Source organism: Hypanus sabinus, chromosome 10 (genome assembly GCF_030144855.1).
Source record: "Hypanus sabinus isolate sHypSab1 chromosome 10, sHypSab1.hap1, whole genome shotgun sequence".
Classification (NCBI taxonomy): Eukaryota; Metazoa; Chordata; class Chondrichthyes; order Myliobatiformes; family Dasyatidae; genus Hypanus; species Hypanus sabinus.
In genome coordinates, this window is record NC_082715.1 from 40856584 (window position 1) to 40881414 (window position 24831).

Genomic DNA, 24831 nt, shown 5'->3' on the forward strand with positions numbered 1-24831 from the left:
ATACCCTCTGCTCCAATGGTGCTTGATTTGCCAAGTATTTTCAGCATTTTCTTTTTCTATTTCAGATCTTCCACATTTACATTATTTTGCTTTTAATCAAGCATATCTTCACAAGCAAACCCTAGCAGATTATCTTCATTTAATATGTACCCTTTGAGGTATTGGTTGTACTTATTTAAAAACAAGTTATTTAGATATAATAACTGGGTAGAGCAAGAAATGAAGATTTAATCCAACTATTTATGTTCCTGAAGCAGGGCTTTTTATCTGGCAGGGGAGCCTTTGAAGAATTCAGACACAAACATCAGACAACCCCATATTTTTTTTCTATTAAAGCCAGTGTATGAATATAAAATTTCCAAACTAATGAATGGTGACAGATTTGCAACACATTTTAAATTAAGAACTCAGTCCACACATCACAAATATTTTGCAAAAATGACCAATTCCTTCATTAGCGTTTGCCTCTGAATTTCCCAGGATGGGCGAGGATTTGGCATTGGAGAGCTGGTCTGGGGAAAGCTCAGAGGATTCTCGTGGTGGCCAGGTCGTATTGTGTCCTGGTGGATGACTGGCCGAAGTCGGGCAGCTGAAGGAACACGATGGGTGATGTGGTTTGGAGATGGCAAATTCTCTGTTGTAAGTTTTAATACTTTGGTTTTCAAACAAAAACTTGCATACACTACCGGACAGTGGCAATGCAAATAGAAATATTTTGAAGATTACTTGTTACCCAGAACAGACCCGTTTCCCCTCAATATCATCTTTTATTTCAATGCTATGATTAAGCCATCATGAAATATCACTATTGATTTTCTGTTAATTTGACAAAACTTTGCAAATACCATGCATTGCATCCCTCTGTGGTGAAGATTATTAAAATGTCAGCAAAAAATACAGTCAAGAAGTGAAGTGCAGCAATACAGCTGGGAGTAAAATAAGGTAGATGTAAGGTACTAATCTGGTTGTCCTATAGATTGAACTAATCAGTTAACTTTCAGATTTCACCATAGCAGTTACAGAATTTGTTCAATTAAATCAACTGAAAATTAAGAAACTGGTTTCAAAGTGGTGACCATGAAAGCCCATCTGGTTTACTACCCTTTGAAGAAGAAAAAACTTCATCCCTACTCACTTGGGCACTGTTAGAGAGGAAACTATTCAATCTACCATGTTCACAGAAGCTCCTCTCTCCCATTTTCCCTCAGCCACTTCCCAGTCTCCATACCCCACACATCTCTCCCAACTGACTTTGAAAAATGATCTCTAAACTAGCCTTGCAGGTCATTTATGACAGGCACAATTGGAGGTGGACTCTGTCAGTGAAAGAATAAAAATATTCAATTCTAATTCCACAGAATAATAATAGAAATGCATCCCACTCCTCAGCCATACTGTGTTCTCAATTTCAGTGTGGAGAACTGGACTGAAGCCAATAGTCTGACTGAGCAGTGAGAATCTGAGACATTAGTTCTACTTGGTAACCATCTCTGAGTAATGGAAGCTCTCAATAACACATTTGCCACAGTCCAGCACGTTCACTGCAGTCCAATCTGAGACAGAAATAATTGAGAAAGTCATGGAATTTCAGTTTTGAAAGAAAATGCATAGGAAGCATTTTGGAAGTTACAGCTTCAAATATGTAATTCTAGTCACAGTACCAGTAGGTTCTCAGTCTGCTGCAGGAAAGGAAAGGATGTATGAAGTATAATTGCTATGTTTTGGTGAAGTTGGAGTAATAAACAGAGAGTCCAATAAGCAGGGGATAAATAATGAATGAGAGGAATAAGTATTTCTCCCATTCAAAGGGATGTGAGGAAGAATAGAAAGGGTCAATGAAAATAGAGGAAGGAAGAATTGTTCAGCAAAGAGAGACACATTTTTTAAGAAAAAGCAGATTAAAATCAGGGAAAAACATCAGGTGGGAATAAAGAAAAGGTGTTAAAGGAAAGGAAATGTGCGATGTAACATTCTTATTGATTATTTTATGGAGTGCATGCACAAGAAGTAACCCAGCAAAGACCTTTCACACTTCTCTAGTTGAGCTCAAACTTGCACAAACTAAAAATACCCAAAATATACAGCATTTATAAAGGGAAAACATGCAGAATATTTGATGGTGAAAAATCCTGTTCTTTACCTATGAACCAAATAAATCAAATCTTCATTACTTGGAAATATGTAAAAAAAACTTAAGCAGGTACATCAATGCTTAGCTATAGGAATGAAGGCTTAGAAATTCTAGTGCACTCTAAATGTTATATAAATGATTATACCAGCAACACACTACAGACCATTCTAAATGTTGATTCAACCCTAATGAGTGGGCATTGCACATGTTTGAAGTCCAAAATGTGCTTGTTAGATCTGGCGTGTTCATGGGGAGTGCTGGGCAGCAACGCTGACCTGAGATCAGGGTCTAGGATTGACCAGGCAAGCAAGATAAGTGACTAGAAAGGAAAGGGGAGTTAGCAAGAAAGATTAGATCTTGGAGAGACTTTAGAGGAGAAGATACCGGCAGGTGACTAGGGTGGGAATGGCCATCAAGATATTAGGTGTGGGAAGTATTCAGGTTTAGGTGGCTATATTATGGGTCTAGGACTCTCAGGAAGAGATCGGGTCAGGTGGGGTGGGGTGGGTTGAGCAAAATCAGAGGAGGGGCAAGGGATTGGTTGTAGAGTATGAAACTCTGCTGATAATGGTCCCACTCCAGTGCTACGTTAATAAAGCCAAGTTATCCCAAGAGAGCCCTTGTGATGATCACTCCTGCAGCAACTTGGTCTAGGTTCTTCCAGGATGTTTTTAAAGAGTTTTGCATGGGATGTGATGTTTTGCAAAAGACTGAATTAGAACTGTCAGGCATGCAAGGGCAAACAACACTGTGAAATTTCTGACTGAACTATTGGATTGTGCAGAGCAACCCAGAAATTATCATTATCATTTTGCAGTCTGCTAAAGTCACTTTTCAATTCTATTAACTAAATGGATAAAACAGCGTCATACAATTGAATTTCTAAACAGCAATGTTTCAAATGTTTCTTTTTCTGAGGGCTGTGAACAAACATTTTGTAATTTGTTCTGAGGCATGTGAATGGTTCTTCCTTTCCTTCAGGTAACATTCCTCTGTCACTTAACAGCACTAAAATTGATTAACTGGCCCTTAATCTCATTCTTTTTTTTGTTAGTTTTAGCTATGGGTAAAATTGGAGCTGCATTTGTTGAAATAACAACACTCTGACTTACAGAAAATTCACTGTTTATGACCCACTCGGGTATTTTGGAGAGGAATAATAAAGTGCTTCATAAATCTATCTCCATTCTTCCCACCTTTGCAAGGACATCAATCTTGAAGTGTGTGAATGAAAAGACTTGAGCTCTTTTGTCAATGATTGTAACCACCACTGAATTCATCCTTCTCTGGTTGACAGGTCTGTGTGGAAAAGCTGATGCCTTTGAATACTTTTTCTACTGCCTTTCACCAGCCAACCTATAGCAAACAGCCTATGTATAGGAAAGCAATTTTTGAAGTCCTACAGGTATGAGATTCCTCTTTAATCTTTATATACACCTGTCCTTTTTCAGGACTAAATGTGTTTTATTGCTAGTGTTCAATTACCTATAAATATCCACTGCAATGATACATTTGTGCATCAGAAAATATACATCTGTTCCAGTGTTTAAACATAAAGCCCAAGTTTTTTTAGAACAACCCGTCCTACTTAATCACAGCTAAGTAGATCTGTTCTGCAACATGAAGCTAACTGAATGCAGGAAATGGAAGACGTTGCACTGTAATATTTTGTAAATGGAAATGCCTTTCAGCAATGGGGAAAGTAAAGGCACACTGCGCAAATCACCATAGGCGAATGAGCAGAATCATTTAACAGCTATGGGTGGTTAGAAACTAGCTCCTATCTTTCCTGAGCTCTGCAGCTGTGATTTGAGCAATACAAATTCTTAGTTTAAGAGATCTATCTGCAACATTTGCATAGAATTTAAAGATGTGCTAAATACACTATACAATTCAATAGCAAATGAGAGAAAATGCCCAAAACATTAAAGGTGGACATGAGGAAGAGTTGTGAAATCCTGGGAATCTCTACCCTGAAGGGTTGTGAATGCTTAAGTCAGTGAACATCCCCTACACCAGAGGTTCCCAAGCTTTTGTATGTCATGGACCATGACCACGAAGTAATGGATCCATGAACCCAAGCTACGGAACAGATTGATTTTGGTCGAGAGAGAACTCTAAGGTTATGGGGGACAACCAGGAAAATGAAGCTATGGCCAAGGTCAGGTCAACAGTTTTCTTATTGAAAGCAGAGTCTTGGAGAGTTGTATGACCAACCCTTGCTCTTATTTTGCACTGAGAGAAACATGAAAATATACATGGATGCTTCATCGAAATGAATCTAGCACAAAACACAGGGGAGCTCTTAAACCTGCTGAAATCGAGATTGTGATAATGAGAGCTCCTCTCTACAGCAAAGTAGCCAACTCAGACTGTTAGAATGAGGCTTTGATCTCATTTAACAAACATTTTGCTTTTCTCAAGCTTCCAACATTTTGGAGGAGAGACACGTTGCCGAGAGTTTGATAATGAAAGGTTTTACTATTATACACAAGACTCCGTGATTGATGTCGAAGAGCACTGAAAGAGGTGGCTTTGGAAATAATGAATGTTCTGCTTATCATGTTCTGATATTCTGTAGGTTCTAGAATACTCCTCTGGCTTGGAATAGAGGACGTGTTAATGTCATATCGCATGTTGCCTTCACATTAGTAATAAGAACAATATTGGAATCTTCAGTAAAGGGTGTAACAACAACACATCTTTGTAATAGTGACAATAAGGACATGAAGGAAATTAACTAATTAGTCAGAGGACTTTGAGGATGTGAAAAATGGAATATATCAAGAGAGCTTGTGAACGTGGTGTACTCCAGAAGGTTTTCAGTAGGCAAAGGAAGTTGGTGAACAAGATGTTCAACTGGAAGTAATATACTGACATGGATTGAATATGGAATATTAGACAGAGAGCAAAGAGTGGGGATGAATAGACAGTTCTTAGGTTGAGAATCTATGAACACTGGGGAGTAAATAGTTGGCAGGGATAGATGCTTGTCTGCTTAGGATCTACATTTGCAATTGGTTGAACGATAAAATATATTTTAAATCAAGTGGATCTACAAGTACAGAGGAGGGTGTAAAGAGGCTTTGAGGGGATATGAACAAGTTGAGCAAATGGATGAGAAGATTATAATAGATGGAATATAATGTGGAAAAATGGGAAATCATCCGCTTAGGTGCATATCATAGAAAAGCAGAGAACTTGTAAAATGGTAAGAAAATGGGTAGTTTTGATATTTAAAGGAACCTATTGTACTTCTATGTAAGCCATTGAAGACCAATATACAAATGATTTAAAGGGCAAATACGATGTTAGCCTTAATTTGAAGAAGGTTTGATTGCAGGAAGAAGGAAGAGAGACCTGTTATATTAGACCTTGGGGATACTGTAACTGGAATGTTGCATAGAGTTTGATTTGCTTGCTGTATTTGCCATAGAGAGAGTTCAGCAAACAAGACTGTTTCCAGGAGTAGTGGGTTTGCCTTAGGAGGGAGGAGTGCTTGGGACTTCAGGGTTTTGGATAAAAGTTCTCACCTAAGGTGCATGGAGTATGTTTCTGCTGACAGAGGAGTGTATCTAAGACCTGGAAGCACACTTTCAGAATGAGAGGTAGGTCACTTAGATGTGTATTGAAGAGAAATTTCTTCAGTGAAAGAACGGTGAAGTTTAATGGAAGTTGTAAAAATAAAGCATCTTTGCAAAGGAACGGATATGGACTAATAAAGTGAGGAACGTGTTTAAGTAATCTAGGAATTGTTAACTAATGTAGGAATTATCCTCTCCAGTGGGTTGTGTAAGCTCACTCACTGAGTCAATTTGAATATATTATTGGGCATGAAGGCAGTCGAATATGTGGTTCATGTGAGAACATGGCACTGAGACAGAAAATTGGCAACGTTTGATAAAAAGCAGAGCAGGTCTGAAGGACCTCATGGCTTCTTCTCACTCTGATTCAACATGCTGATGTATTCTTAGATGTTGTGGCTATGCCTAGTGACAAATATAAAGCTCAACTTGGCATGGACCAGAATGAAGACAGTGCTGTTTCCTGTTAACATATGACAATGACTGCTCTGCAAATTAGACTGGATCACCCTCACTCACCAGCAGCAGAGCTACCAGAGCAAGTCCTTGCCTTGTTCAACCACCAACACTGTGAGGCACAGTGCAACTTAAATCCAAAATACTCAAATACAGAACAATGTGGCAGCTACCATAATGACTAATTAATCAAGGACACTCAGAAGAAGAACTCTACATTCGGTTTTGTTTCTAGCTACTTTGTTATGTACCATTCAATTAGATCTTCCAATACACAGAAACAGATTCCGAGTGCATCACATTCAGTATTTTACTTGCAAGGAGAGCTATCCTTCCAGCCAAGTTTCATCTGGAAATATAGCTCCAATCATATGTTTCAACCAAAGCACTTTTATATTTTTTTTACAGGAACAGTAATTAGGATGTTCCATTATAGTCCTCCATTATCTTTATCTTATCTTGTTCTGACATTTGTTCTTTTAGAAAGTCTATCCTGTTTACCTCTGTTGTCAAAACATCCCCCCGGCCATAAAACAAATTGTCTATATAAAAAAACAACTTCCTCCCATAGAACACATTGACTTCTGTTAAATTTTCCTATGCAGACCAGCAAAGTACCTTGGGATTTCATAGACTCCATTTTGTCACATTACATTTTACAAAAGTTACAAATTCAGGGTTATGGATATACTTCCACAACATCAATGTACTCATGTATAAAATGATCTGTCTGGATGGCATGCAAACAGAAGTCTTTCACTGTGCCTTAGTACAAATGACTATCAATTCCAATTCCAAATAGATTGTTCTGGAATATGTTTTTCATTAGGGCATATTTCCTGAATCTTTATCTAGACGCATTTAAGAGTTACAGGGAGCTGGCATAGATTCAATGGGTTGATTGGTCACATTTTCTGTCTGAGCATAGCAAATATCAGTAATGGTACAAATCATTGAAAGACTGTGCCTAGGTTTCCCTCATTGTTAAATAGAGCTCTCTCAAAAAGACTATCACAGGTACTTCTCATTTTCCAGTATTTGCTCTGCTTCGGTGAACCAGACTTCAGGAAATAAATATTGTGCTTTATTGCTGACTGGAAGCACTGATGTGAAATATATGAGTCAATTGACTCATTACATTTCTTCGGTAGCATATGGTTTTAATTTATTTCAGCCAAAGGGCAATGCGGCACGTAGCTAAGTGGTTAAGGTGTTGGACTAGCGATCTGAAGATCATGAGTTCAAGACCCAGTTGAGGCAGTGTGTTGTATCCCTGAGCGAGGCATCTAACCACACACTGCTCCAGTCCACCCAGTCAGGGGTTAACCTCACGATAGACTGGCGTCCTATCCAGGTGGCGGGGGGTGGGGAGGGGGAAGTCTCATACTCTCAGTCACTTCTCGCCACGGAAACCAGCAAAAGCACCAGCTTGATGAGCCTATGAGGCTGGGGACAGACTTTAACTTTAACTAACTAAAGGGTAATACCCTGGCAATCCAAGGATAGGCTAGATTAAAACAGCAAATATTTTAGTTAAAATGGCTTAGATCGTTACAAAGTACAGATATGAGAGGGACTTCACATAGAGGTACAACTAGTAGGGCTGCTGCCCTGCAATTCCAGTGACCCAGGTTCAATCCTGACTTCTGGTGTTGTCACTGGAGAGTTTGTATGTCCTATGTAAATTGTGGACTGGTGGATTAATTGAACATTGTAAATTGCGCAAGTGTAGGTGAATGGTAGAATCTGTGGTGAGCTGGTGGGAAAATGTAACAGGGAGCTCAATAGTTACCATTAACTCTGTGAGCCAAGGGATCTGTTTCCATGCCCTCTGACCCAATGGCATCAATAACTTCATTGAGTGGATGAGAATTTGTGGAAACCACTATACTTTCAGATAAATGCCTCCACTCAAGAACAAATCTAGGAGACTCATTCGATATTTTCCTGTACGGAACATGAAAGAAAGCGATCTCCTTAAGAAGTTAAAAAGGACAGCATGCTGACTGCAATAAAAATTCTTATCTCTGCTCAATTACTCACTTACCAAATTGTTTAGTGATGTTTTTCTTTCATATAGTAAACTCTCAGCTTCAACTTAAATTTCTTTTTAATATTAACAAAGATGTTTTTTCATTGAAAGTTACCTAAAGTGTGTTGTTCTGGGGAAATAGAAGACTGTCTTCATGAACAAAACTGGTCTCAAAATACAAAATAATCATCCATTCTAAGAGATACATGCAAATAATACATAGTAATTTAGCTTTCAGATTACTTTTTTTTAAGCTTCATTCTACTGAGATATGTCCTGATGATATAAAAAAAATTCATGTTACAGAAAATCATGGGGAGTGCTTGAACCTAAATTTTATCATGTACATCTCAAGCTCTAAATAAGAAACCTAATCTAGCTTTTAAACACCAAGTACACTGCAGATGCTGTGGTCAAATCAACACGTACAAAAGCTGGATGAACTCAGCAGGTCGGGCAGTATCCGTTGACTGCTCATTTCAACGGATGCTGCCCGACCTGCTGAATTCATACAGCTTTTGTACGTGTCGACTAATCCAGCTTTTGTTACCTGTATATATTTACACTCATTGATCACTTACCAAGTATGAAAATCTGAGTAGTATGAATAATTTCTATGCCATTTTATGAATAATGAAGAAAACTTCATATGAAGAGTTGTTTCATGCTATCTTTATATAACTGCACTTTTATTGTTACATCCCCATATGTGTTGGTAACTGACAAGGATGTTGCCTGTGCTTTTCAGCTACCAAAATTTGGATCCTAAATTTTGTTACTTTCAACTAGGTGGCAAGCAACAGAGCAGGGAAACTCTTTCCAGCGCAGTCTGGGAATGATGAGGACTCTGCCAAAGGTGTGGAAAATCAAACCAAGCAGATGATTGAATGGGCTTTGGACGGATTTCTGCCATTAGGGCCGAAGAGTTTGGATCCACCTGAAGGTAATCATGGGGGTTGATTGGGACAAAGACAAACTCATTGCCAAATTCATGCAGAGATGTTTCATCCCAGTAACTGTCAGCATTTCCACTTCTCTATTAGAATTAGAAATAGTTACAGTACTGGAATTTATAGCTCAAGGAGGGAACCTGAAAGAATACTAGCACTTAAAGGGGGAAAAATCATGTGATAAGGTTAAAATTTTAGTGAAATTGCAGAAAAGTAAAGCATCTTAAATTCAGGGTGTACTGATCGACATTGTGTAGTTGGTTCTACACTAACTTCCTCACTGGCAGTTCATTTGCTCAGCCCTCTTTGGTTGTTCCTCAACTTCATTCTACAACCACTATTGCATGTGGAGCTGTGGGTCAGTAGTAATTGGCAATTTTTACTGAAATGTTGGAAGACTTGCTTCAGAAGCTCTTCCAAGCATTCAGTGAATATGAAGGTTTACGCAAAATCCAGATGGTGTGCTTAATCAGCATTTTGTGTGAAAGAGTAAGATTAGTTGCTGCTCTAACAGGAGAAAATCTGCAGTTGCTGAAAATCCAAACACATACAAAGTGCTGGGGGAGCTCAGCAGGCCAGGCAGCATCTGCGGAAAAAAACTACAATCAACGCTAACGCTTTGGGCTGGGACTCTTCTGCATGAAGACTAGTTTTAAAAGGTCGAGCAGGGAGGGGAGAGAGAAACACACGGTGATAGGTGAAACTGAAAGGAATGAAATAAAGAGCTGGGAAGTTGATTGATGAAGAAGATGCAGGGCTGGAGAAGGGGGAGTCTGATAGGATAGGACAGAAGGCATTGGAAAAAAGAAAAGGGGGGGTGAGCACCAGAAGGAGGTGATGGGTGGGCAAGGAGATAAGGTCAGAGAGGGAAAAGGGGATGAGGAATCGTGAAGGAGAGTGGGGTACATTACCAGAAATTCAAGAAGTCGATGTTCATGCCATCAGGTTGGAGGCTACCCAAACGAAATATAAGATGTTGTTCCTCCAATCTGAATGGGTCCTCATTGCAACAGTAGAGACGGTGGATTGTCATTTTGGAATGGGAATGAGAAGAGGAATTAAAATGGGTGGCCACTGGGAGACCCTGCTTCTCTGGCAGACAGAGCATGTGCTCAGTGAAACAGCCTCCCAATCTACATCGGGTCTCACCTATATACAGGAGGCCACACCAGAAGCACCAAACATAGTATATAACCCCAACAGACTCCCAGGTGAAGTGTCGCCTCACCTGGAAGGACTGTTTGGGGCCCTGAATGGTAGTGAGGGAGGAGGTGCAGGGGCAGGTGTAGCATTTGTTCCACTTGTAATGTTAAGTGCCAGGAGGGAGATCAGTGGGGAGTGATGAATGGACAAGAGAGTCACGTAGGGAGCAATTCCTATGGAAAGCAGAAAGTTGGGGGGGGGGGGAGAAGGGAAATATGTGCTTGTTAGTGGGATCCTGTTGGAGGTGGCAGAAGTTCCAGAGAACTATATGCTAGACACAGAGGCTGATGGGATGGTAGGTGGGAACAAGAGGAACCCTATCCCTGGTAGGGTGGATGGGGTAAGAGCAGACATGTGTGAAATGGAAGAGATGTGGTTGAGGGCAGCGTTGATGGTGGAGGAAGGGAAGCCGCTTCCTTTGAAAATGGAGGACATCTTCATTCTTGAATAAATAACAGTTGTGACCTCCTGTGTCTAAATGAGACCCGATGTAGATCTGTAGACCGTCTTGCCAAGAAACTACGCTCCATACACCAGAAGAAGTTGGATCTCCCAGTGGCCACACAATTTAATTCCACTTCCCATCCCAATTTCAATATGTCTACCCATGGCCTCCTCTACTGACGCAATTAGGCCACACTCAGGTTGGAGGAACACTTTATATTCTGTCTGGGTAGCATCCAACCTGATGGCATGAACATCAATTTCTTGAACTTCCAGTAATGGATCCCCCCCACCCCCCCACTTCACCATTCCCTATCCCCATTTCCCACTCTTACCTTGCTCTGGTGATCCTTCCCCCCCTTTTCTTTCTTCCATGGCCTTCTGTTCTCTCCATTCAGACTCTCCCCTTCTCCAGCCCGGTATCTCTTTCACCAATTAACTTCCCAGCTCTTTACTTCATTCCTCCCAGTTTCACCCATCACCTTATGTTTCTCTCTCCCCTCCTCCTGCCTTTTAAATCTACTCTTCATCTTTTTTTCTCCAGTCCTGCCGAAGAGTCTCAGCCTGAAATGTCAACTGTACTTTTTTCCATAGATGCTGCCTGGCCTGCAGAGTTCCTCCAGCATTTTGTGTGTGTTGTTTAGTTGCAGCTCTGCTACGCCAATAACTATTTGGCTCTTTGGTATTTTATAGAGAAAATGTTTGGTTTCCAGAAATTATGCATTTACTGTTCTGTGCCTTAGTATAAGAATGCTAAATCCCAGGAATTGTACATTTACCTATATTACTCTGGGCTTGTGGCTATATTCTTGTTGGAAACAGATAGTACAAACCTTTTTTTTCCTAACTTTCCTTATGATGTCAAGTCTTTCATGCTCAGAAAATATAAAATCTGCATCTTACACTACCAGCTATTGTAATCCATAAAGTGGAATTGGATGGAAATTTTGGAAGGTTACAAAACCTTAAAGGAATTTAAGAAAGGCATCTTGAGTAATGATAATGATGCCTTTATTATTTAAAAATACTTAACTGTCTCAAATTGAAGTTTAAATCTGAAAAACTAAAACACCATCCCTTCTATCTATACTTGATGCTGTCTCGGTAAAGCAGCCTGTATAACAATATCCTGGACATTATCTCTTCTCCCTGCACCCATTGGGCAGAAGGTACAAAATCCTTACAATCAACCTCATTATGATCAAGCATTTTATTTGTTTACCTGCAGTGTGCTATTTTGGTAACCGTTACACTTTATTCTGCATTGTTATTGTTTTACTTTATTGGAAGGATGTGGAAGCTATGGAGAGGGTGCAGAGGAGATTTACCAGGATGTTGCCTGGTTTGGAGAACAAGTCATATGAAGCAAGATTAGCAGAGCTGGGACTTTTCTCTTTGGAGCGTAGAAAAATGAGAGCAGACTTGATAGAGGTCTATCTACAAGATTATGAGAGGCATAGATAGGGTGGATAGTCAGTAGCTGTTTCCCAGAGCACCAATAGCAAACACAAGAGGGCATATGTACAAAATTAAGGGAGTGAAGTTTAGTGGTGACATCAGGGGTAAGTTTTTTACACAGAGGGTTGTGAGTGCCTGGAATGACGTGCCAAGGATGGTGGTGGAGGCTAAAATATTAGGGGTATTTAAGAGCCTCTTGGACAGGCACATGGATGAAAGAAAAATAGTTATGGGGTAGTGTGGGGTTAGTACCTTTTTTAAAGGATTATATGGGTCAGCACAACATGGAGGGCTGAAGGGCCTGTACTGTGCTGTAGTGTTCTATGGTTCTACCTCAATGCACAGGTGAACTGTAATAATGATCTGATCTGTATCTGGGTACATGCGACAATAATAAACTAGTATTTCACATCAGTAGAAAAGGAAATTAAGTGGAGTGTCCATCTTGAAAGATGGCACTATTAAGAGGCAACTGTTTGTATTCAGCTCCATTGGCAACTTCAGATTTTCCCTTTTAGGGCGACTACATCTGAAATCCACAGTCACAGGCATGGGTACTTCAATAGGCAACATCATTTTAAGTTGTTTAAAAAATCAATTGATAGGCAAAATTGATTAAACTGGACATCAGATTCAGGTCATGCAGTTCCCTTTTAAGAAAATGGAAGCAGGGACACCACATTTATTTGCAAATACTATTGAAACACAGAGGCTTTAGACTCCCACACCTGACTAACCTATTGATGAATGTACAGTCTCTGGAAAATAAAATGGAAGACCCCAGAGCAAGATTGTAGTATCAGAGGGACACCAGGGACAGCTGTGTATTTTGCTTCATAGAAACATGGCTATCCCCAACATTCTGGACACAACACTGCCACCCAGCATATAGGCAGAGACTAAAGACCGCAGCACCAGTGGTGAGGGCCAAGAAGGTGTGGTCAAGGGAGACAGAGGAGCTCTTACACAACTGCTTTGAGCTGTAAACTGGACAATATTCAGGGATTCATCTTCAAGTCTGAATGAATGCGCTACAATTGCCAGTAACTTCATCAAAACCAGTGTGAGTGAGCTTTGAGAACATACCAGTCATACCCAAACCAATTGCCATGAATGAACCAGGAGATTCGTAGTCTGCAGAAGGCTAGATCTGTGGCATTCAAGATCGGTGATGCAGAAATATACAGGAAAGTCCAGGTATCACCTATGGAAGGCTATTTTAATGGCAAAAAAATAATTCCAATTGAGGTTAGAGGCAGAACCGGATGCGCTCCAGCTCTGGCAGGGTCTGCAGGGCATTACTTCCTACAAGGTGAAACCTAACATCATGAATGGCTGTGATGCTTCACTCCCAGATGAGCTCAATGCCTTCCATGCACATTTTGAAAGGGAGAATAAATGTACACCTGTGCAAGTCCCTGCTGCATCTGATCACCCTGTGATATCTGTCTCGGGAGACTGATGTCAGAATCTTTTTCAAGAAGGTGAACTCTCGCAAGGCATCAGACTCTCAAGGTGTACCTGGTAGGGCTCTAAAAATCTGTGCCAGCCAAATGGTGGGTGTGTTCAAGGACATCTTCAGTCTCTCACTGCTGCAGGCAGAGCTTCCCACCTGCTTCAAAAAGGTGACAATCGTACCAGTGCCCGAGAAGAGCAAGGTGAGCTCCCTCAATGATTATCACCCAGTGGCACTCACAGTTTTTGTAATGAAGTGCTTTGAGAGGTTAGTCAGGGTTAGGACCAACTCCTGTCTAATCCAGGACATGGACCCTCTGCAATTTTCCTATCATTAGAATAGGTCTACAGCAATTGCAATCTCACTGGCTTTGGACCATCTGGAGAGTAGTAATAGCTATGTAAAGCTATGGTTTATTGATTAAAGAGTTCAATACTAATGTATCCTTAGTTCTAATCAAAAAGCTTCAAACCCTGGGTCTTTGTACCTCCCTGTGCAACTGGGTCCCTGACTTACTCACTGGGAAACCACAGTCTGTGCAGGTTGGAAATAACATCTCCTCCTCACTGACAGCCAACACCGGCGCACCTCAAGGACACAGGCTTGGCCCACTGCTCTACTTTCTCTACACCTGTGCCCAGCTCACACACCATCTGTAAATTTGCCGGTGACACAACTATTATTGTCAGAGTTTCAGATGGTGACGAGGAGGTGTACAGGTGCAAGATTGATCAGCTAGTTGAATGGTATAGCAGCAACGACCTTGCACTCAACATTAGTAAGATCAAGGAATTGATTGTGGACTTAAGGAGGGGAAAGTTGAGGGAACACACACCAGTCCTCATTGAAGTATTGTAAGTGGATTAAGTGAGCTGGGTGTCAGCCTCTCTCTGGATCTATCCTTGGCCCAAGGTATTGATGCAATTACAAGGAAGGCACGACAGTGGCTATATTTCATTAGGAGTTTGAGGAGAATTGGTTTGTCACCAAAGACACTCACTAATTTCTACAGATGGACCATGGCGAGCATTTTAACTGGTTACATCACCACTTGGTATGGAGAAACCACCACATATGATTGGGAAAAGCTGCAGAAAATTGTGAACTCATCCAACTTCATCATGGGTGCAGGCCTCCCAAGCAAACAGGACACCTTCAAAAGGCAATACCTCAAAAAGGCACCTATCACCCAGGACCTGCCCTCTTCTCATTGCTACCATCAATGATGAGGTACAGGAGCCTGAACACACAACTTCAACATTTTTCCCCTCCTCCATCAGATTACTGAATTGACAATGAACCTATGAACACTACCTCAGTATTTTCCCCACTCTTCTTGCACTGCTTATTTAATTTAGAACATAAAACATAGAACATAGAAATCTGCAACACATTACAGGCCCTTTGGCCCATAATGTTGTGCTGCCCATCTAACCTACTCTAGAAACTGCCTAGAATTTCACTGAACATAGCCCTCTATTTTTCTAAGTTCCACATACCTACCTAAGAGGCTCTTAAAAGACCCTATTGTATCTGCAATTTAATTTTTTTCATATATACATATTGTAATTTATAATTTTTATTATTATGTGTTGTAATATTCATAACAGTTGATTTGAATGTGTTATCAATATCACCAGATCACTCAGAATTCCTTCACTGTGGTGTTTTGTCCTTTGCATTCTTTAACTGTTCTTGCATTGTCTGAGGTAACAAGGATGGCATTGATTTTCAGAGGAGCGAAATCCTTACAAAGAGGTTTATACGGAAAATTGGATTGAGCCTGAGGCTGCTGCTTACCCTCCACCTCCTCCTGCCAAAAAAGCCAGAAGAAGCACAGAGAAGCTAAAAGTCAAAGAAATTGTAGATGAACGAACTCGAGGTACAAACCTGTGATTCTTATGAATTTTATTATGTGGATTAGATTGCAAGAACCTGAATTGTAAGCAATTCAGAAAAAGGTTAATTTTGTGTGCTCAAAAATTGTTTCAAAGTACTTATAAACATTAATTTAGGAATAAAAACACATTTATTGCAATACATACAAAAGCTGGAAAAACTCAATGGGTTTATAAGGGCAATAAACAGTTGACGTTTCAGGCCAAGACTCTTCATTGTGGTGAGTTCATCCAGCATTTGTGTGTGTCACTCCAGATTTCCAGCACCTACAACCTCTCTTAGATACATAGAAAAGTACAGCACAGAAACAGGCTCTTTGGCCTATCTAGTCCATGCTGTACCACTTAAACTGCCTACTACCACCAACCAGCACTGAGACTGTAGCCCCCCCGTACCTCTGACATCCATGTACCTATCCAAACTTCTCTTCACTCTCACCATCCTCTTAGTTGAGAGATTTCCCTTCGTTCCCCTTACACTTTTCACCTTTCACCCTTAGCCCATGACTTCTAGTTGTAGTCCCACCCAGCCTCAATGGGAAAAGTCTGCTTGCATTTACCCTTTCTATACCCCTCATAATTTTGTATACCTCTTGTGTCAACATCTATTACAATATTTCTATTTTCATCTTTAATGGAAACTGTTATTTACACAATGAAACATCAACTGAAAGTACGATTTTCTACATTCATTGTGGTAACTTCTGCCCTAAAACTATGTGTTGTGGTCAAAGTAACGTACTAAAACTGAAGTTACCGGAGTGTTTGTTATGAATTCCCCAAAGAATCATTAATTGCACCGAAATGGTTAACCATGCTCCCATGCCCACTACTTAAACGTAAATCAGCAAGAAGACAATCCACTTACTGAGCAAATGGGGGCTTGGTTGTGTTAAGTAGTTTACCAAAGCACAGCAACTGAATACCTTTGTTTAAAATAGTGTTAGGTGCACGGCTTGCATACCTTTTGTCAACTTCTGGTATACTGAGGATGATCCAAGGATAATTATAATAGAGCACCTTCCCACATTTGAACTTCACCTTGGGGCTCTGAGAACTCAATTTGCATCAACTTCCTTACAGACATGACATGCCAGAGTGGAGGAAATCCCAACACCCCATCCCAAAAAAATTTCCAACTGGTAAAATTTTTCCAGCAACAGGATGTTTGACTTGCCACTTCCTGCCTGACCTTTTCCTTCATCTTAAACAACTCTCCCAGGCAGAATTGTCCAGACTGAATTCCCCAGCCTGCTTTGGGCTGAAAACATTTCTTTAGCTAAAGAAGTGTTGCCGAACTGAGGCAGGCGAGGAAGGTAAAAACATATTCGGCTTGAACATCTCAAGGGTCAGGCACTATATTGATGCCATCTCCAAAAGACTTCCAATAACACCAAATCCTTTATTTCCAGTCAAATTACTGACTCTTAAATCTTATTGTAACTAATTACATTTTGTTAGGCATCATGTTGCACTGAGAAGTTTGTGAAAATTTATTTGAGATCAGGTGATCATGAATCTGACTTCTTTGACTTCTGGTATTTCAAGTAGGTGGAAAATCTAAGCATTAAGTACATGTTTAACAGTGCAAAAGTTATAAACTGGGAGTAAGTGATGTTTGCACAAGTTACTGACAGTGAAAAACACTAATTGATTCAGTTCTGTGATAAGCAAATGATACATAAAAAAAAAATTTTTTTTTCATAAATGCCTTTTGTTTTTCCAGAGAGGCTAGTCTATGACGTGAGGCAAAATAGCAGAAATATTGAAGGTAAGTGTATTTGAATTTAATTTAAAAAATTATTTATACAACAAATGTAATTTTACCTTAAGCTAATTATTCTTTTCTTTACTATTGACAGATATTTGCCTTGCCTGTGGAAGTCAAAATATTTCTCTTGAGCACCCACTTTTTATTGGAGGCATGTGTCAAAGTTGTAAAGTAAGTGATATTCCATATTTTCCATATGGTTTGTTGTATTGCTGGGCGTGGTTCAAAGCAACAGTACTGCCAACTTCTGTCATAGTCAGCCTGTGAAAAACATGAAACAGATGTATTTGTTATAGGTTCAGCCTTGGCATATTAGAGTTCACTCAGGGCGATTTAAATACTTGATGGCTCAGAAGAACTAACTCCACACCAATTGATTATCTCTTTTTTTTTGTAACCAGAAGCAAAGTGGTAAGATCATTAGCAAACTGGTTTTTAGTGTTGCTCAAATACAGTATCCTAGTTTATTGTGTGCCTCTTGCTTTGGAAATGGCCACAGACTTGTTGCAAGTGGAAAAATTAAATATTGAGGGTTTAAAATAAAATGACAAAGTTTAAAAAGGTCAGCAGATTCTAACTCACAGGAGTGGATGAACATGGGCCCTAGAAAATCATCTCCCTATTATTAATGAACATTTATGGTAAGGAAGACAGGGTGGACTGTCCAAAGTGTCACCACCCAGTTCCTACCACAGACAGAAATTTGAATTCAGTCAAGTTTTCTCCCCTGGTTGCTTCAGCAAGTTTCCATAAAAGTCACAATTACAAGCTAGAACTGAAAGTTTTGGGAAGGGGGTATCTCACACTCACTCAACCTGCCTTCCATTCTTTGCAATCTTCCAATTCTTAATGATTTTACTGTATATTAGATTGAGCAGAGATGCATCTGTATTTACAGCTGATAGTTTACTTATTTAAATACCTGTCGATCTAAATGCATATATCTAAGAACTCCAGTTTATATTTGCCTGGGGCATCACAGGGTAGAAATTTGTTATTTGTTATCTGTATTTAAAATTTTAAACTTATGCATATTGTGTTCTGCTTCTGTCAAATTTCTGACCTCTACTTTCTTATGCTTTCTGTCAATGTCATCTGTAGATTTCCAATTACGTTAGCAATGACTTGCTCAAATCTCATATTCCAAAAACAGCAAAACACGGAATTGGAGAGGAGTGGAGCACACTAATCAAAGATGAGGAAAGCAATCAGTAAAAACTAGCGGTGAAGTGCATACTAAGAAAATGATTCAACAGCTAGTCACTATCCTCTGTAAGCAAAATAAAGGAGAAAGTAAGCCAGCAACATTTCTCCTGATATCTTGTCCTTTCCACCACCATCTTAATTTATCCGTGAATCAAAAATAACATTAGTAACATATTGAAAAGTACAAAGAGAAAAGCTGGAAGTTCCTTTGGAGCTATCACATTTCTGGACATATTATCTCTCTGAAACTATGATGGAAAGCCCTTCAATTTTAAAAATGTGTCCGCCACCATGCCTATGGCCAAATGTTATCAGCAATCTGTGGAGGTTACAAGGTCTATTCTGACCATTATGAAAAGTGCTCATGAGGTGATTGTTTCTTTTGTCTTTGAATTTTTATCTGAGCAGACAGAACACTGATTTTGTACATTTTGTCAGGTCCAACAGTATTAGCGGAGGAAGTTTTTACAGGCAGACTCCATTCCCAGCATGTCCAGTTTCTAGAATATTCAGTGTAGTTGACATCAAACTGTGTTTTTTTTTGGGGGGGCGGGGAGCACAGTAAGCTCCAGTAGGAAGTGACCAAAAATGAAAAGCTCCAGGGAACAATTTAGTGAACAGTGTAAGTAAGCTAAATTTTAGAGAGGTAGGAATAAGAGGAGGCCCTATGGGCCAACAAAGCAAAGATCAAGCATGAAACTTACTGTTATACCTGAAATAATTTAGGTTGCTATATTAATGCACATTCCACATATATTTGGGCTGTTTATTGTATCTTAACACATTTGCAAAAATCAAAATGTCAAGCAATGACATAACTTTAAAGGCTATTTTTATGTTTAGTTGTGATTTCATTTGCCACTTTATACATAACTGAGAACTTAAAATTATTTTCTACGAACACGTAAAATGTTGCTTTTTCCCATTATTCACATCTGCAGGAAAATGCCGAATAACATTTATAAAATATACCCATGTGGTCTAGACAAATGTGACATGATGCATTCTGGGAGTACTTATGAGGCTTGGTCATGCAGTATGAATAGTTAGATCTCCGGGAGTATTGAGAAACAGAGTACAAGTCCATAGATCCATGGCATCACAGGGAGACAACATTATGGAGATAGGAAAACCTTACGGATACTAAACTTCATTAGTTGGGGCATTGAATTAAGGAAGTAGGGAGATTATGCTCCAACCTTATGAATCCTTGGTCAGAACTCAGCTGGAGTACTGTGAGCGGTGCTAGTCAACCAGTGCTGGGAATGGTGTGATAGTGGTGGAAGGTGCAGAGGTGAATCACCAGGATATTGCCTGAAATAAAGCAGTTCAGTTATGAGAATAGATGGAGAAGTAAGTTCTCTTTTCCCCTGGAGTGGAGGAGGTTAAGAAGTGACCTGACTGATGCATATTCAACTGTGAGGGTTATTTATAAGTTAAACTACAGTAAACTTTTTCCTGATATTAGAGGTGGCTAATGCTAAAGAACGTGTGTTTAGGATAAAGGGGAAGAGATTAAGACTGGATGGGGAGTAGGAGGTGCCTTCTTCACCCAGAGAATGGTGAGTACCTGGAATACACTGGTTGAGAGGGAAGGTGAATCCAGGATGCAGCTAACATTTAAGAAGTAGCGAGATGAGTACTTTAATCCTTTGGACATAGAGGACTACCAGCGATGGGACTAATATCAGAGGATGCCCTCTGGTCTGCATGGGCGAGTTGGGTCATATAGCCTATTTCCATTCATAACATTCTGTGATTCTATTAGTTTTAATTAATTTTATTAAGGATAATTTGATACTAACATAGAAGGTTGACTGACAGGAGGCAGAGAGTGGAAATAAATGGAGTATTTTCTGGTTGGCTGCCAGTGACAAGCAGTATTCTGCAGGCTTCGGTGTTGGGACCTCTTCTTTTCGTGGTTACGTCAATGATTTGGATGACAGAATTGATAGCTTTGTGGCCAAGTTTGCAGACAATACAAAGTTATCATTTGCATACCCAGAGGTGGAGGGGCAAGGTGTGTTGAGGAAGAGGGAGTCTTGCAGAAGGACTTAGACAGATTAGGAGAATGTGCAAATAAGTGGCAAATAGAACATAGTGTAGGGAAGGGTATGGTCATGCACTTTGGTAGAAGGAATAAAAGCGTAGTCTAATTTTTTAAATGGGCAGAAAATTCAAAGATTTAGGTGAAAAAGAACTTGGAAGTACTCATACAACATTCCCAAAAGGTTAACTTGCAGAATGAATCGGTGGTAAGGAAGGTAAATGCAATGTCAGCATTCGTTTCGAGAGGACTAAAATATAAGAGCAAGAATGTGATACTAAGGCTTTATAAGGCATTTGTGAGGCCACACTTGGGTATTGTGAGCAGTTTTGGGCCCCTTGTCTAAGAAAAGATGTGCTGGCATTGGAGAGGATCCAGTGGAAGTTCATGAGATTGATTCTGGGAATGAAAGGGTTAATGTATGAGTTTAGCAGAATGAGGGGGAATCTCATTGAAAACTATTGAATATTGAAAGGCCTAGGTCAGGGGTGGGCAAACTTTTTGACGTGTGGGCCACAAAGGGTTCTAAAATTTGGCAGGGGGGCCGGACCAGGAGCAGATGGACGGAATGTTTGGGTAATACACCTCATAAGAGAAAATAAAATATCATGGGATATGTAGAAAACATGTGCTTTAATTTCAATTGAAAATGAACAAATGCATTACAACAAAATATCTGTCTTTGAAGTCCCATGGTATTTAGCTATTTATTGAAATGACTTTTAAAACACTGAAAATTAAATTAATAAAATACAGCTTTTTTAATAGTAACAGTTATTATTTTAAAGCACTGAAAATTCTGTTAGCCTTCAAGATATTATCATCATCACTCTCCTCCTGACTGTCTTTAATTCAAAAACGGTAGGAGATGCAGGTCTACTTGTCCTGCTCCTTCTTATTCAATTGTCCCCTGTGCCAAAACTCAACAACGACCAGCACAAAGACAGAACAGTGAAAGCGCGCCAGAATGTGGAGCGCGTTATTTGTTCTGGAGCGCATTTTTTATTTTGAGAACATACGTGCACCTGCGCACTACTCATGTCCATCACTTAACAGAAATGACAATATAACATGTAAGGCTTATTGAAAAAATATTTTCAAATGCATTTTTTACATAACACAACGAAGAAACTTATTTTTAATTTCAGTGGGAACAGTGTTGTTGGTCTCCTTTTTTAGCCAGCGCATCAAAGTCTGGATTTAGTTTTGTTGTGGTGATTCTCAGGATGGATCTGAGATGTTGGTCAGTTAACTTGGATCTGTGGCTGGCTTTGTTGATGTTCATGACACTGAACGCCTGTTCACACAAATAGGTCGAGCCGAACAAAGAGTAAAGCGCAAATGTGGAGTATTACGCTGCACCTCAACTAAGGTCAATGTATATAGAGTGTGTCATCTATTGGGAAAACGCCAGAATTGCGGGGAAAAAACGTTAACAAGGTTTATTAATATATTTTCATCAAGTTCTGTGGGCCGGATTAAAAAGCTTAACGGGCCGTAGTTTGCCTGGCCTAGGTAGAGTGGATGTGGAGACAATGTTTCCTGTAGTGAGTGAATCTCAGGCTAAAGGGCTCAGCCTCAGAAAAGAGGGACATCCATTTAGAAAAGAGATGAGGATGAATTTCTTTAGCCAGAGTGTAGTGAATCTTGGAATTCATTGCCATGGATGGTTGTGAAGGCCAAGTCATTCAGTATAATTAAAGCAGATTTTGATACATTTTGATTAGTCAGGGGGAGAAAGCAGGATAAAGGGGTTATGAGGGATAATGAATCAGCCATGATGGAATGACAGATAAGACTCAATGGGCCAAATGGACTAATTCTGCTCCAAGGTCTCATGGTCTCATTACATATTTGTTAAAGGCTTAAAGATTTTGATGTCGAATCTAAAGTCATACCTATTTTACAGCCTTCGCAAAAAAACTGCATCTAATGAAAAAGATTAAAGCCTAATGACTGTCTTTCCATTTTATTCTGTACAAATTTTGAATTCAATAGTGATATCTATTTGTACTCCTGAATAATCAGGAAAAATACTGGCCTAGAAATGTAGTGGCACCCAGCTGTTCATTTTCAGCCAGGCATTTCTTTGAGTCACTGGGCTTGGCTGCTGAACTCCACTGCTGTTTTAATGCTTAGAAACGACTTACAATAAGCTCTTGTATGCTGCTCTGGCTGCCTTAGCTGAAAGACTTACAAATGGCAACAAAGGGCTATTATTTCTTCAACCTCCCTTTCAGCATCTCACCCATTCGGCTTTGGAAACTCATGCTCCCTTCTTGACTTCTCCAAAGAGCAGCGATGCCACAGGCTGCAGACGACTGTCATGGTTATCATGGAGAAATGTGATCTTCTATGACCTTAATACTGGCTCATGATCATCATTCAATCTCACAGGCTCAGGAACATTCCAAGTTGGTGGAAGTGGTGGAATAGGTCATTGCGTAGGAGTTTGCTGCTTACTTTAGCATTACTAGGTTGCTGATTCTCAATGGCAAGGGAAAAACAAGTTCCACTACTTTTAGCACAGAAGATGAAGCATAGTAAGTCGACGGATTTGCCAGTGTGACTGGCTTCTCCCAAGATTCAGGCCATCACTTGAGGTGCTGTCTGTCTCAGAATCCAGGAAATCTAGAATCACTGGTTCTAGATTCCATGCATTCAAGTCCATTTCTGCCAGTGAGAAGTTATTCGCAGTCATTCTGGGGGTGTGCGTCACTCACAGCAACTCATTGTCTTTTGGGGATTAAAGGCCATCCCTCTGTGGCTGATTTTTTGCTGTGCCTACCCCAGCCACTGCTTCTGTGCCTAGCAATAATGAGAAGTGTGATAGAGAAGGAGATTGGTGGAGCCCTGCTGCCGACCTCCCCAGAGTCAGCCGTGTCCATCTGCAGCCCTCCATAAGTCACCAGACAGGGGTCCCGACCTCACCACCCATCATTAACTGCACAATTTAGCAAAAGGGACAACAAAGCCCACACCTGAGTCCTCCAGCAAGAGGTGATGTGGTGGGAAGCACAGGAAGAAGAAGAGGAAGTAAAGGAGGAGGATGAAGAAGATTGGCACTCACAACTGGTGCCAGTGGGAAGGAGTATTAGGAAGGAGTATCAGCTGGCATTAGTATCTATTTAATTATCCACCAAATCTAATTACTTACAGTGTGTGTCTCCTGTGATCGTGTGAACAAAGTCACCAGAGAGAAGTACTGGTATTTATGAAGCAGTCTCTTTATTCAATGAAAAGAGATACAGCAGGTATCGGATGGAGACCCTTTTGGAGGAAGAAGGTCTGCCTGACCGAACACGATGTGACATTTTATATGCTAAAGATCAGAGAAACGTTCAGGACAATTCTGTATTTACAGTGCTTCTTTTGAACTACACACCGTCCTCACACCTGCCACAGATTCTCATCATTTACAGTGTGTGACCCTTTCCAATCCACTTGTTGGCATCTGCCGTCACAACAGGCTTGGCTGTGTTCCTGTTAACAAGCATTTATTCCCCACCAGCAGCACAAGCATCAGCTAAATAAAGTTACACAGCTTGCCATTACTGAAACACAAGAAAGTCTTCAGATGCTAGAAATCTAAAGCACAAAATGCTGGGGGAACTCAGCAGGTAAGCCAGCGACTATGGAAATGTACAAACAGTTGGCGTATTAGGCTGAGACCCTTCTTCAACATTGAGAAGGATGAGGGAAGATGCCAAAATAGAAAGGTGGGGGAGGGGAAAGAGGCCAGCTGGAAGGGGATAGGTGAAGCTACTTGGGTGGGAAAGCTCAAGGAAAGAACCTGATAGGAGAGGAGAGTGGACCATAGGAGAATGGAAAGAGAGGAGGAACCCAGGAGGAAGTAGTAGGCAAATGAGAAAAGGTAAAAGGACAGAGTGGGGAATAGAGAAACAGGGAAGGAGTAAATTTTGTTTACCAGAAGGAGAAATCGATGTTCATGCATCAAGTTGGAGGCTACCCAGTTGGAATATAATGTGTTGCTTCTCCACCCTGAGGGTGACCCCATTCTGAAGCTTACCATTCTTGTGTGCACAATAAAACTCAGATAATCCAGCACTCCAGGCACTTTGGTGTCAAATGAGTGATTTCGTAAACTATTAGATGTTACTCTTAATAATACCCAAGTCTACTTTATGTTCACTTCTTTTGAATATTACACAATTGTAAAGTGTAACATTAGACA

At 40.2% G+C, this 24831-nt stretch overlaps 1 protein-coding gene across 5 annotated transcripts in view; it reads left to right on the top strand.

Annotated features, from left to right (window-relative positions):
* Window positions 1–24831, top strand: part of dnmt3ab (DNA (cytosine-5-)-methyltransferase 3 alpha b) — a 487596-nt gene that overhangs the window by 375151 nt on the left and 87614 nt on the right. For all 5 annotated transcript variants that reach the window (XR_009514305.1, XM_059981717.1, XM_059981718.1 and 2 more), the window contains 6 exons: window positions 481–639; window positions 3429–3536; window positions 8993–9146; window positions 15450–15596; window positions 17339–17383; window positions 17475–17554. Coding sequence is in view for 4 of the 5 variants with exons in the window: in XM_059981717.1 (XP_059837700.1) it covers window positions 481–639; window positions 3429–3536; window positions 8993–9146; window positions 15450–15596; window positions 17339–17383; window positions 17475–17554 (693 nt within the window). In the remaining variant the exon portion in view is untranslated. The remainder of the gene's footprint in view (window positions 1–480; window positions 640–3428; window positions 3537–8992; window positions 9147–15449; window positions 15597–17338; window positions 17384–17474; window positions 17555–24831) is intronic.